The sequence below is a fragment of the Chiloscyllium punctatum genome, chromosome 16 (assembly GCF_047496795.1).
Source record: "Chiloscyllium punctatum isolate Juve2018m chromosome 16, sChiPun1.3, whole genome shotgun sequence".
NCBI classification, from domain to species: Eukaryota; Metazoa; Chordata; class Chondrichthyes; order Orectolobiformes; family Hemiscylliidae; genus Chiloscyllium; species Chiloscyllium punctatum.
In genome coordinates, this window is record NC_092754.1 from 16,293,876 (window position 1) to 16,306,644 (window position 12,769).

General features: G+C 42.1%; 1 protein-coding gene across 7 annotated transcripts in view; it reads right to left on the bottom strand.

The window, feature by feature from the left end:
- pank4 (pantothenate kinase 4 (inactive)) overlaps positions 1–12,769 on the bottom strand; it is a 69,059-nt gene that overhangs the window by 13,086 nt on the left and 43,204 nt on the right. For all 7 annotated transcript variants that reach the window (XR_011962691.1, XR_011962690.1, XM_072586300.1 and 4 more), the window contains 3 exons: positions 8,977–9,128; positions 8,200–8,255; positions 5,315–5,364 (listed from right to left, as the gene is read on the bottom strand). Coding sequence is in view for 5 of the 7 variants with exons in the window: in XM_072586300.1 (XP_072442401.1) it covers positions 5,315–5,364; positions 8,200–8,255; positions 8,977–9,128 (258 nt within the window). In the remaining 2 variants the exon portion in view is untranslated. The remainder of the gene's footprint in view (positions 1–5,314; positions 5,365–8,199; positions 8,256–8,976; positions 9,129–12,769) is intronic.

Consider the following 12,769-nt stretch of genomic DNA (forward strand, 5'->3'; position numbering starts at 1 on the left):
CCCTCATTATTTTATAAGCTTCTAAGGTCTCCTCTCAAGCTCCTACGCTGCAGTGGAAAAATGGCCCAGCCTTTCTTTATAACTCAAAACTTCTATACTGGGCAACATCCTGGTAAATCTCTTTTGAACCCTCTCCAACTTAATAGTATCTTTCCTATAACTGGGTGACCAGAAGAGGCCTCACCATGTTCTGTACAACTTCAACATAACTTCCAACTCTTATACTCAAAGGTCTGAGTAATGAAGGCAAGCATGCCTAACGCCTTTTTAACCACCCTGTCTGTGACGCAAACTTCCCCTTAGGGACCTCTGTTCTACATTACCCAAGGCCCTACGATTAATCGTATAACCCTTGTTTGTTGTACTAAAACGCAATACTTTGCATTTATCCAGATTGAACTCCATCTGCGTTTTTCAGCTCATTGACCCATTTGGTAAAGATGTTATCTTGTAAAACCTTCTTCACTGTCCACTGTGCCATCAATTTTGATGTCATCTACAAACTTACTAATCATGACTTCTATATTCTGAAAATCATTTACATAAACAAACAGAAAATACTTTAATTATTCAGCAAGTCAGATAGCATCTGTGAAGAGGAAAACAAAGTTAGCATTCCAGGTCAATGACGTTGCATCTGAATAGTTTTGAATGAAGATCACAGATGAGAAATGTTAACTCTTTCTCCCTGCACAGAACTGCCTGAACTGCTGAGTATTTCCAACATTATCAGTTAAAAGATGACAATTTGGAAGAGATAACTGCTTTCAGCCATCATATTTTACTGGTGTCAAAATCAAGTTGTCTGCACATTTTAATATATTGAAGAACTTCATTTGGTCACTTATTTGACCCAGTACTCAACAGTTTCATACAACATTAAGTTATTCTTCATGACCCATTTGAAAGGATACTCAGTAATGGTGAATGGTTATTTTCCAGACTGGGGAAGATATACAATTGCATGCTCTTCGGGGTGGTGATAGGACTAAAGTACCACCTGATATATATATCAATGACCTTGACTCTGAGGTACCAGACACAATTTTAAAATATGCCAATGAAGTATTGTGAAATGTGAAAATGACATCCCAGATCCAATCCTCCAACTTGGCACCACCCTCTTGATCTGTCCTACCTGTCCATCGCCACCCATGTGCATCTACCTATCGCCTTCTCAACTACATTCCGCAAAGCCCTAGTCCCACCCTCCTATTTATCTCTCAGCCCCCACTCCTCCTCCCCCACATTCTTGATGAAGGGCTTATGCCCAAAACGTTGATTCTCTTGCTCCTCGAATGCTGCCTGACATGCTGTGCTTTTCCACTGCCACACTTTTTGACTCTGATCTCCAGCATCTGCAATCCCCACTTCGTCCTATAGATTCAGAGGGGTCAGAGACAGACTGGTTGAATGGGCAGACAGTTGGATGATGATATTTCGTAATAACAAGTGCAAAGTTTGATAGGAAGACGACAGAGTGGCAAATTGAAATAAAGGGTACAATTTTAAAAGAGGTGCAAGAACAGAGAGACCTGGAGACATTAGCATTGAGAAAGTGATTAATAAGACATGTAAGGACCTTTGGTGTTTAAATTGAGGCATAAAGTGTAAAAGCAATGCTATTATGAAATACTTTTATAAAACAATGAACACCAATTTGGCTTCAATTGCAGCATTGCACCCAATTCTGGGCACTGCATTTACGTTGACTTCGATGACATTAGACAGGTTGTAGAAAAAAATGGTTCCTGGTAGTGAGGAACTTCAGTTATGCATAAACTCTTCATCAAGAATGTGGGTGGGGAGGGAAGGGGGCTGAGAGATCAATAGGAGGGTGGGGGTGGAGCTGGGAGTAAGGTAGCTGGGAAGGCAATAGGGAGATGTAGTCGGGGGGATGATGGTGACAGGTAGGCAGGGAGGGTGGAGCGGATAGGTGGGAAAGAAGATGGACAGGTAGGACATTCAAAAGGGTGGTGCCAAGTTGGATTTGGGGTGGGGGGGGGGGGGCAGGGAAGGAGAAGTTGAAGGGAATATGAAGAAACTGGTGAAATTGATGTTAATGCTGTGTGGTTGGAGGGTCCCAAGGCAGAAGATGATGTGTTCTTCCTCCAGGCATCAGATGGCTAGTATTTGGTAGTGGAAGCGGCCCAGGACTTGCATGCCTTTGGAGAAGTGGGAGGGGTAGTTGAACTGGTCGGCCATATGGCGATGGGGTTGTTTGGTGAGTGTGTCCTAGAGATGTTCCTGGAAATGTACCACAAATTGGCATTCTGTCTCCCCGGTGTAGAGGAGACCACATTGAGAGCTACAGACACAGCTGTTTGGATGTGCAGGAAAATCTCTGCCGGATGTGGAAGGATGTTTTGGGGCTTTGGGTGATGGGGGAGATGTGGGCACAAGTTTTACACCTCTTGCGGTGGCAAGGGAAGGTGCCGGGAGTGGAAAGTGGGTTGGACCTAACGAGGAAGTTGTGAAGGAAATGGTCTCTGCTGAATGCTGATAGGGGTGGGGATGGAAATATATCGCTCGTGGCGGGGGTGGGGGGGGGGGGGAGGAAATCTGAGTGTAGGTGGTGGAAATGGCAAAGCTGTATCAGGAGATTAATGGGGTGGAAGGTGAGGACTGGGTGGATGGGGGGGTTCTATTCTTGTTGAGGTTAAAGGCCGGAGGTGCGGGAAGTGGAGGAGATGCAGTGGAAGGCATTGTTGACCATGAGAGGGGAAATTGTGGTCGATGAAATCTGGGATGTCTTGTAGTGGAATTTCTCCTCCTGGGAGCAGATACAGCAGAGGAATTGGGAGTAAGGGATAGCTTTTTTTTGGGGGGGGTAGACAAGGTAGCTGTGGGAGTTGGTGGGTTTGAAGTAAATGTCCGTTGATTCGGTCATTGGAGAGGTCCAGGAAGGGGAAGGCGGTGTCCGAGACAGATAAGGTGTATTTGAGGTCATGGTAGAAGGTGTTTGTGAAGTTGATGAACTGTTCAACCTCCTCGTGGGAGCTAGCGGTGGTGCTGACACAGTCATCTATGCAGCGGAGAAAAAGATGGGGAATGATGCCAGTATAACTGCAGAAGATGGACATGTTTCATGTATCCGACAAAGAGGCAGGCATGGCTGGAGCCCATGCGGGTGCGCTTAGCTACCCTTTTGGTCTGAAAGAAGTGGGAGGATTCGAAGGAGAAGTTATTGAGGGTGAGGACCAGTTCCGTCAATCGAATGAGTGTGTCGGTGGATGGGTACTGGTTGGGTCAGCAGGAGAGGCAGAAACGGAGTGCTTGGAATCCTTCGCCATGGCAGATGGCCATGTACAGGAACTGGATGTCCATGGTGAAGATGAGGCATTCGGGGCTAGGGAATTGAATGGACATAAAAGGGTGACAAAAACTGTTGAGGAAAAGAATGTGCCTTTTCCAAAATGCTAGAAAAAAAATTGGAATAAAATATTTGAACTTGGAACCATATGTTGAGGCAAGATAATAATAAGATACCTTTGGGAGTGTGAAATTATGGCTCACCCCACAAGAGAGAATATGTGAGAAGGTTAATTATTCAGGAAAGAGAACGATAATCAGAGGAGTGAACGTGTCAAGACAGTGCATTTTGGTTGGCACTCTATGGCCAGCATGCTCTATAGAGGCTGCAGAGTAGATCAAGCTTGATTGAAAGTGTAAAATAGATGTGCTAAGTGGAAAAGACAGAAAAGCTAGAGTTTTATACTTGAGGGAGCAATTGGCTAAAATGGAAGATTGCATGGAGGTACTCAATACATTAAACAGCATTGACAAGACAAATCCAGAAGGTTATTCACAACTAGTCTAGCTGATAATAATTAGAGGATGCAAATTTGAAAATAGCTTTGTCTATTCATACTGCAATTTATGCCTGAAACAATCTAACTAGTAAAGGAGTGCAAGTGAAAGAAACAGCAGTATTCAATATGTAGTTCAACAGTATGCTAGACCAGACGAACTGATAAACCAAAGGACAAGATGAAGGGCCAAAAGGCCTTTATAACATCATTTTCCTTAGTTTATGCATGTAAGGGCAAGTTTTATAAATACACAAGTAAGGTGTAAGTGATTGTACTATAATTATTAAATGAATTACAACATTTAAAAGGCAACTGGATGGGTATATGAACATGAAGGGTTTCGAGGGATACGGGCCAAATGGTGGCAAATGGGACTAGATTTGTTTTGGATATCTGGTCAGCATGGACAAGTTAGACTGAAAGGTCTGTATCCATGCTGTACATCAATGCTGTACATCACTATCACTCTAGGACTCTAAACGAGTGGGAAGAGGCTTGTGTGAAGCATGAAAGTTGCATAAATCAGTTGAGCTGAACAACCCATTCCTGCACTGTAAATTTTGTGATAATGGTTTAGGCAATAAATCTCATGTGTGGTACATTAGTAGTTAATGGAAGCTTTTTGGCTCCTGAGGGATGGATAAGAATATAACCCAGGACAGTGAAAGCTATAAAAACACAACTCAAGTCTTTGTTTAAAAAGCAAAATGTTTTTGTGAAGACCTGGAACCAAATCATAGAAAATTACTTTGAGGGAATGTAAATTACTGGCCAAACTCTTCTTGATGTGAATCATTCAGCAAGCAAGAGAGTCCATCAAGTCAGCTTCCATGAACATTCCTGCAATTTATTTTGAAGAAACTTTTTCACTTTCCTATATGCTAATTTCAATTCTGCATAAGCAAACCCTTTTCATGTATCACAAATAGTTGTAACATCGACACACAAGTCAGGCAACATTTTCCACTTCTGTATACTACAGAATACAATTAAGGGCAACAACTCAGCTGAAATAAATATGAGCCATTTATGGAGCATTCACTAATGGTGCCAAGTGTTAGTGGTTTTGTTTGAATATGGGTATAAATGTAGGGTCTTCTTGGAAATGTACCACAGCATGCTTGATTAAAAATGTAACGCGTGCACGTTTTCTACATAATGGTCAAGCTTTGCATTTACTGATGGGATAGAAGTTTAAAGAAGATGAATAAATGGAACAGATCATATGGATACATAGGGGAGGCAGCCTGTGTTTGCAAATTTAAGACTTGGATAGATATTTAACACAGTAAGTGATAGGGAGGCACAAGAGTTAGAAAACTATGTTATTTTACAAATTTAGAACTAGCCAGATCAACTGCAAAGAATTATTTAGATTCTGCATACTTATTTAACTCACTTTAATATTATAAACTTCCAGGTATCATTATTATATCCAATATTTAACCCATGGTATCTTTATTATGGAACACATATGATTAAAATATTTCTAAAATTCCTACCTTAAGACGCTCTAACCAGTCATTGTATGCATCCACCAACCAAGGGCGTGCTGTGAAATACAGAAATATACATCTCTGTTAGTTAATTAAATCAAATTCTTCACAAATGGACTCCCACTGTTTATTAAAGGGAAACTTCAGCATCAGACCAAGTATTGTGACAACAATGACAATCTCCAACATCAGTCTCAAGGACAAAAAGGAAATGGTAATCCTCATACAAGGAGATACTTTGGCAGGAGTCAGGAGCTCCACCAGAAAGATTAAATTGATTTATCTTGGCAAAGATGCACACCATACTAATAGTCTGTACATTTTTCTGAAGGGATTTGGGTGGGTGAGTGGGGCATTGAGATGATTTAACTTTGTAGTGGAGAGGTTAATTGAATTAGCTTAGGATAGAATCCTTCTTTTCCATCTCTATCTATACCCCTCCTTGCAATTCTGTTTCAAATTCACCTGTGGCACATGGATATCGCTGGCTGGGCCTGCACTTACTGCCTGTCGCTAGCTGCCCTTGAGAAGGTGGTGGTGAGCTAATGCAGTTCATTTGCAGTAAGTAGATTCACAATGCCATTTAGGAGGGAATTCCAGGATTTTGACCCAGCAAAGGAATGGTGATATATTCCTAATGGCAAGTAGCATGAGATGCAGGTGGTCGTGTACCCACATATTTGCTGCCCTTGTCCTTCGAGATGGAAGTGATCATGGGTTTGGGAGTTTGGAGGACCTTTGGTGAATTCATGCAGTGAGTCTTGTAGATAGCAAACATTGCTGCAACTGAACTGGTGAAGTGGCTCAATCAAGCAACTGCTTTGCACTGAATGCTGTCAGATTTCTTGAGTGTTCTTGGAGCTGCACATCCAGGGAAGTGAAGAGTATTCATCACACTCCTGATTTGTACTTTGTAGATGGTAAACAGGCTTTGGGGAATCAGGAGATGAGTTACTTACTGCAGTATCCCTAGAACCTAACCTGCTCTTTTACTTATATGGCAAGTGTAGTTCAGTTTCTGGTCAATGAAGACCTCCCAAAATGTTGATATTGGGGGATTCAGTGATGGTAATGCCACTTGTCTAAGTCTTGTTGCATTTGGACATAGACTGCTTCAGAATGAGGAGTTGCAAATGGTGGCAAACACTGAAATCTACAGCAAACATCCCCACTTCTGAACTTACGATGGAGGGAAACTCATTGATGAAGCAGCTAAGGTGGTTGGGTCTAGAACCCGACCCTGAGGAACACCTGTAGAGATATTCCGGACTGGGATGAGGGACACGACTATATTTTCTATGTGCCAGATAGGACTCCAACCAGCAGAGAGTTTTCCTCTAATGCTCATTGACTCCAATTTTGCTCAGGCTCCTGGATGGTACATTTGATCATATGTGACCTTGACGTCAAGGGCTGTCACTCTCACCTCACCTCTGGAAAATCAGCTCTTTTGGCCATGTTTGAACCGAGATTATAATATGGTCAGAAGCTAAATGGCCCTGGTGGAACCCAAACTGGGAGTCAGTGAGCAGGTTATTGCTGATCAAATGCTACTTGATAGCACTATTGACGACACCTTCCATCACTTTACTGATGACTGACTGATGTGGTAGTAATTGTTTTGCTTTTTGCGTGCAGGATGTACCTGGGTAATTTTCCACATTGTCGGGTAGATGCCAATATTGTAGCTATGTTGAAACAGCTTGGCTCCGGGCTCGACAAGTTCTGGGGCACCAATCTTCAATGCTATTGCCGGAATATTGACAAGGCAGTATCCACGGCCTCCAACCATTCCTAGATATCAGGTTCAGTGAATTGAATTAGCTGAGGATTGGCAATTGTGATGCTGTGGACCTCTGAAGAAGGTCAAGATTGATCTGGCTGAAGTTTATCGTGAATGTTTCAGCCTCATGTTTTGCACTGATATGCTGGGTTCTCCCATCACCAAAGATGGTGCTATTTGTGGAGCTGCCTCCTCTGTAAAGTAGTTTGACTGTCCACCACTATTCACAACTGGACAGCTTTGATCTAATCTGTTGGTTGTTTGCTTGTTTAGTTCAGTCTCTTCTGTTTATGCTCTTTGGCGTGGAAATATTCCTGTATTGTAGCTTCACCAGACTGAAAGCTAATTTGTAAGCTCCTAATTTGATATGGCTTCCTGTGCTCTTTATTGAACCAGGGTTGATCTCCTCCCTTGATGGTCATACCCGTGGGAGACACAATAGGCCGTGAGGTTGCAGATTGTGTCAGAATTTGATTTTACTGGTGCTGATGGTCCACATGGATCCCAGTCTTGAGTTGCTAGATCTGTTGAAGTCTGTCGCATTTAGCACAGTGATAATGCCACAATCAATGCAAGATATTATTAGTGCGAAGCTATAACTTTGTATCCATAAGGACTGGGCGTGGTCACTCTTACCAATACTGTCATAAGCAGTTGCATCTGTAGCAGGCAGATTGGATGAGGTGAAGAATGTTTCTCCCACTGGTTGCTTCCCTCACCATCTGCTGCAGACATAGTCTGGCAGCAATATCCTTTTGGACCTAACCAGCTTGGTCAGTAATGATGCTGCCAGGCCACTCTTAATGGTGGGCATTGAAATCCCCCAAAATGTTGAAGAATTGCTACTTGAAATGAGTATGCTGGTGAGCAAACATTACCCATGGAATTGTACTGCAGAGTGATGCAGCCATTTCTGGAGCATTTGGGGAGGCAGGTAGGCTAAAATGAAGATTACTAGATTAGTAAGTAATTTAAATAACTTAATTTAGATTTTAATTAATTTAGAGATTCCCCTAATATCTAAAGTCAATCCCTGGCACAAAGGATACCAATCTCATTTGCAGATTTGAAAAACTTTAATTTCGTACAATGCCTCATGGTTCCTTACCTTGTAAGCGCTTTTTTGCTTCTTCAAAGCCAAATGCTGAATTTGTTTCAAGGACACTAAATGTGGGGGGGAAAAACATGATTTACCACAAACAGGTACATTGTAACCAGAAAATGCTTTTGAAGAGAATATCCAAATGTTGTTCCTGGAATATGGCAAGGCAGTGCTTTTCTATCATCAGAACTTGTATTTGTATGTACGAACAGCATCTAATCTGACAGTGAGCCAGCTTCTGTTCTTTGTTGGTGCTTAATTTACCAACAGTTCCCAGGACTGCAACAGAAATCAAATCCCATGGGCCAGGGTTCCTGCTGCTGATTGCTGTGACATTACCCCTGCTGCGAAAGTCACAGGATAGATGACAAATTATGTCAGAATTGATGCCTCCTTTCACTCCACAGTCAAAAAGACTGCAGAACACCTGACATTAAGACATTAAGAATGCCTACAAGTAAATGCTGAACAGCGACAAATGTCCCAAGATCTCAAAAAATGAAAACAAAATAATTGCGAGTAAAAGAACAGCCTGTATCATGTCAGTAGAAAACTAACTCACTGAAACCTCTTGCTCTCCAAGAAGTTGGATGACCCTAGCTGGAACTTAGGTAGTACAGGTGAAACCTGAACCAACCAGCATCAAGGTAATTATGGACAAAAATTTATTAAAAACTTGGGCACAAGACAGCACTTCAAGAAACAAATCTTCCTCTATTCTTCAAAATTTTGCAAATTAATTAAAGTATGACAGAGTGCAACAATGCTCTCTTTCCAACTTACTCTGAAACAGCTTTGGCTCCCCAGTCAAAGACATTTCCTGCCAAGAGACCTTTCACTAGTGCAAACTGCCGCTCCTCCATGCTAAGTGATTCCAACGCCTGCACAACCTTCTGAAAATGTTTCAATGCTATGTCATTCTCCCTCTGTTTCACCTGCAAAATATTAAATGAACACAACTGCAATCAAACATTAAGAAACACCAGCAGAGACATAAAATGCTCAAGATCAGCCAACACTGGAAAAGATATATGGACCGCAAACAGGCTAATTTGATAATCACAAACAAGTTACAGTCTACACCAGAAGTGGGACATATATCAGGGCTGCGCCAGATGTTGCTCATGTTTTGTGCCAAGAACCACTAAACATTAATGAATTCTCACTTGGAATACTCCAAAGCACATCTGTACCCACATCTGTTTACCAGATACAATAACAAGTAACATGCATTTCCCCTGACTAAAATAGAATACCTTTTGTCAGGAATTAGCATGTGCTTTATTGTATACTTCAGGACTTCAAATGGAAAAATTTCTGGCTGGAACAGCTGCTCCTTTTTTTGAGGTATTTTAGGTACTGGAGGTAATTTCCTCGAATACCAGGAGCAGCAATTATTGTTTTATATGCTGTTGCATTGTTTTGGAACTTTGGGAAAAAAAATCAAAACAACAGCAGTTTTAAAAGGGAGAAGAACAGACAAAGGAAGCACATGGTGAGGTCAATGCAGAAGGGAGAGAGAGAGAGAGAGAGAGAGAGAGAAAGAGAGAAAAAAAGAAAAAGAAACTGACACCAGAGTGAACCTGCACAGTACTGCCTTTGCTGTTTGAATTCATGTATCACTGGACATCGGAGTGCGTCTGGGAAAATTAACAAACAGTGAAATTCATAACTGATCTTGGAGGAACTGTGTGGGAGAAATTCACAGCACAGAATCAGGTAAGTTAATTGTTTTAAGTGGTCTACAGAAAGTCTGCAGTAGTGCGTAGAGTGGGTTCTTTCTTGATTATGTATTTTTGAGATATGTCTCTTGATTAAACTTAAAATATATGCCGTAACTATTAATCAAACCTGGGGCAGTGTTTTGTAGAGGAATAAGACGGTGTTATTTTCTGGGTCTGTAGATTATGAAGGAGCAAAAATGGCCTTTCGTAGAGTGATATGTGCTTCTTGTCAGATGTGGGAGTTTAAAGAGAGTTTAAGGGTTACTGCAGATTATATCTGCAATAAATGCTGTTGGTTGTGAATCTTATCAGATAGAATGGATCGGTTGGAAAGACAGTTAGAAGCAAGAAGGAATTTAGGTGATGGATGGCAGTTGTAGGAAGGGGAGGCTGGGGGATTCTCAGACACAGTCACAGAGATGGGTTAACTCCAGGAAAGGTAAGAGAGGTAGGTACCTAGTGCGGGTGTGTTCTGTGCCTATACCCATTTCAAACAAGTATGCTGTTTTGGAAAATTTAGGTGGTGATGGATTCTCAGGAGAACGTAGCACGAACAGCGAAGTTTCTGGTATTGAGACTGGCTCTAATGTAATGAGGGGTACGTCGGGTTCCAAGAGATCAATTGTGTTAGGGGATTCTCTAATCAGAGGTACAGACAGACGTTTCTGTGGCCAGCAGCGAAAAATCAGAATGGTGTGTTGCTTCCCTGGTGCCAGGATCGAGGATGCCTCAGAGAGGGTGCAGAATGTTCTCAAGGGGGAAAGGGGCCAGCAAAAGGTCATTGTCCACATTGGAACCAATGACATAGGAAGGAAAAAGGTTGAGATTCTGAAGGGTGATTAGAGAGAGTTAGGTAGGAATTTAAAAAGGAGATCCTCAAAAGTAGTAATATCTGGAATATTCCTGGTGTTACGAGCTAGTGAGGGCAGGAATAGGAGAATAGAGCAGATGAATGCATAGCTGAGGAGCTGGTGTATGGGAGAAGGAATCACATTTTTGGATCATTGGAATCTCTTTTGGGGTAGAAGTGACCTGTACAAGAAGGATGGATTGCACCTAAATTGGAAGGGGACTTATATACTGGCAGGGAAATTTGCTAGAGCTGCTCAGGAGGATTTAAACTAGTAAGGTGGGGGGTGGGACCCAGGGAGATAGTGAGGAAAGAGACCAATCTGAGAGTGGTACAGTTGAGAACAGAAGAGAGTCAAACAGTTAGGGCAGGCAGGGACAAGGTAAGACTAATAAATTAAACTGCATTTATTTCAATGCAAGGGGCCTAACGGGGAAGGCAGATGAACTCAGGGCATGGTTAGGAATATGGGACCGGGATATCATAGCAATTACAGAAGCATGGCTCAGGGATGGGCAGGACTGGCAGCTTAATGTTCCAGGATACAAATGCTACAGGAAGGATAGAAAGGGAGGCAAGAGAGGTGGGGGAGTGACATTTTTGATAAGGGATAGCATTACAGCTGTGCTGAGGGAGGATATTCGTGGAAATACATCCAGGGAAGTTATTTGGGTGGAATTGAGAAATAAGAAAGGGATGATCACCTTATTGGAATTGTACTACAGACCCCTGAATAGTCAGAGGGAAATTGAGAAACAAACTTGTAAGGAGATCTCAGTTATCTGTAAGAATGGTTATGGTAAAGGATTTTAACTTTCCAAACATAAACTGGGACTGCCATAGTGTTAAGGGTTTAGAAGGAGGGGAACTTGTTAAGTGTGTACAATACATACAATTTTCTGATTCAGTGTGTGGATGTATCTATAAGAGAAGGTGCAAAACTTGACCTACTCTTGGGAAATAAGGCAGGGCAGGTGATTGAGGTGTCAGTGGGGGAGCACTTTGTGGCCAGCGACCATAATTCCATTAGATTTAATATAGTGATGGAAAAGGATAGACAAGATCTAAAAGTTGAAGTTCTAAATTGGACAAAGGCCAATTTTGAGGGTATTAGGCAAGAACTTTCAAAAGCTGATTGGGGGCAGCTGTTTACAGGGAAAGGGACGGCTGGAAAATGTGAAGCCTTCAGGAATGAGATAACAAGAATCCAGAGAAAGTATATTCCTGTAAGGATGAAAGGAAAGGCTGGTAGGTATAGGGAATGCTGAATGACCAAAGAAATTGAGGGTTTGGTTAAGGAAAAGAAGGAAGCATATGTCAGGCAGAGACAGGATAGATCGAGTGAATCATTAGAAGATTATAAAGGCAGTAGGAGTATACTTAAGAGGGCAAAAAGGGGACATGAGATAGCTTTGGCAAATAGAATTAAAGAGAATCCAAATTTTACAAATACATTAAGGATAAAAGGCTAACTTGGGAGAGAATAGGGCCCCTCAAAGATCAGCAAGGCAGCCTTTTTATGGGGCTGCAGGAGATGGGGAGATACTAACCGAGTATTTTGCATCATTGCTTACTGTGGAGAAGGACATGGAAGATACAGTATGTATGGAAATAGATGGTGACACCTTGCAAAATGTCCATATTACAGAGGAGGAAGTACTGGATGTCTTGAAACACAAAGGTGGATAAATCCCAAGGACCTGATCGGGGTACCCTAGAACTCTGTGGGAAGCTAGAGAAGTGATTGCTGGGCCTCTTGCTGAGATATTTGTATCATTGACAGTCACAGATGAGGTGCCAGAAGACTGGAGGTTAGCTAACATGGTGCCACTGTTTAAGAAAGGTGGTAAGGACAAGCCAGGGAACTATAGACCAGTGAGCCTGATGTCAGTGGTGGCAAGTTGTTGGAGGGGACCTTGAGGGACAGGAGGTACAAGTATTTGGAAAGGCAAGGATTGATTTGGGATAGTCAACATGGCTTTCTGCATGGGAAATCATGTCT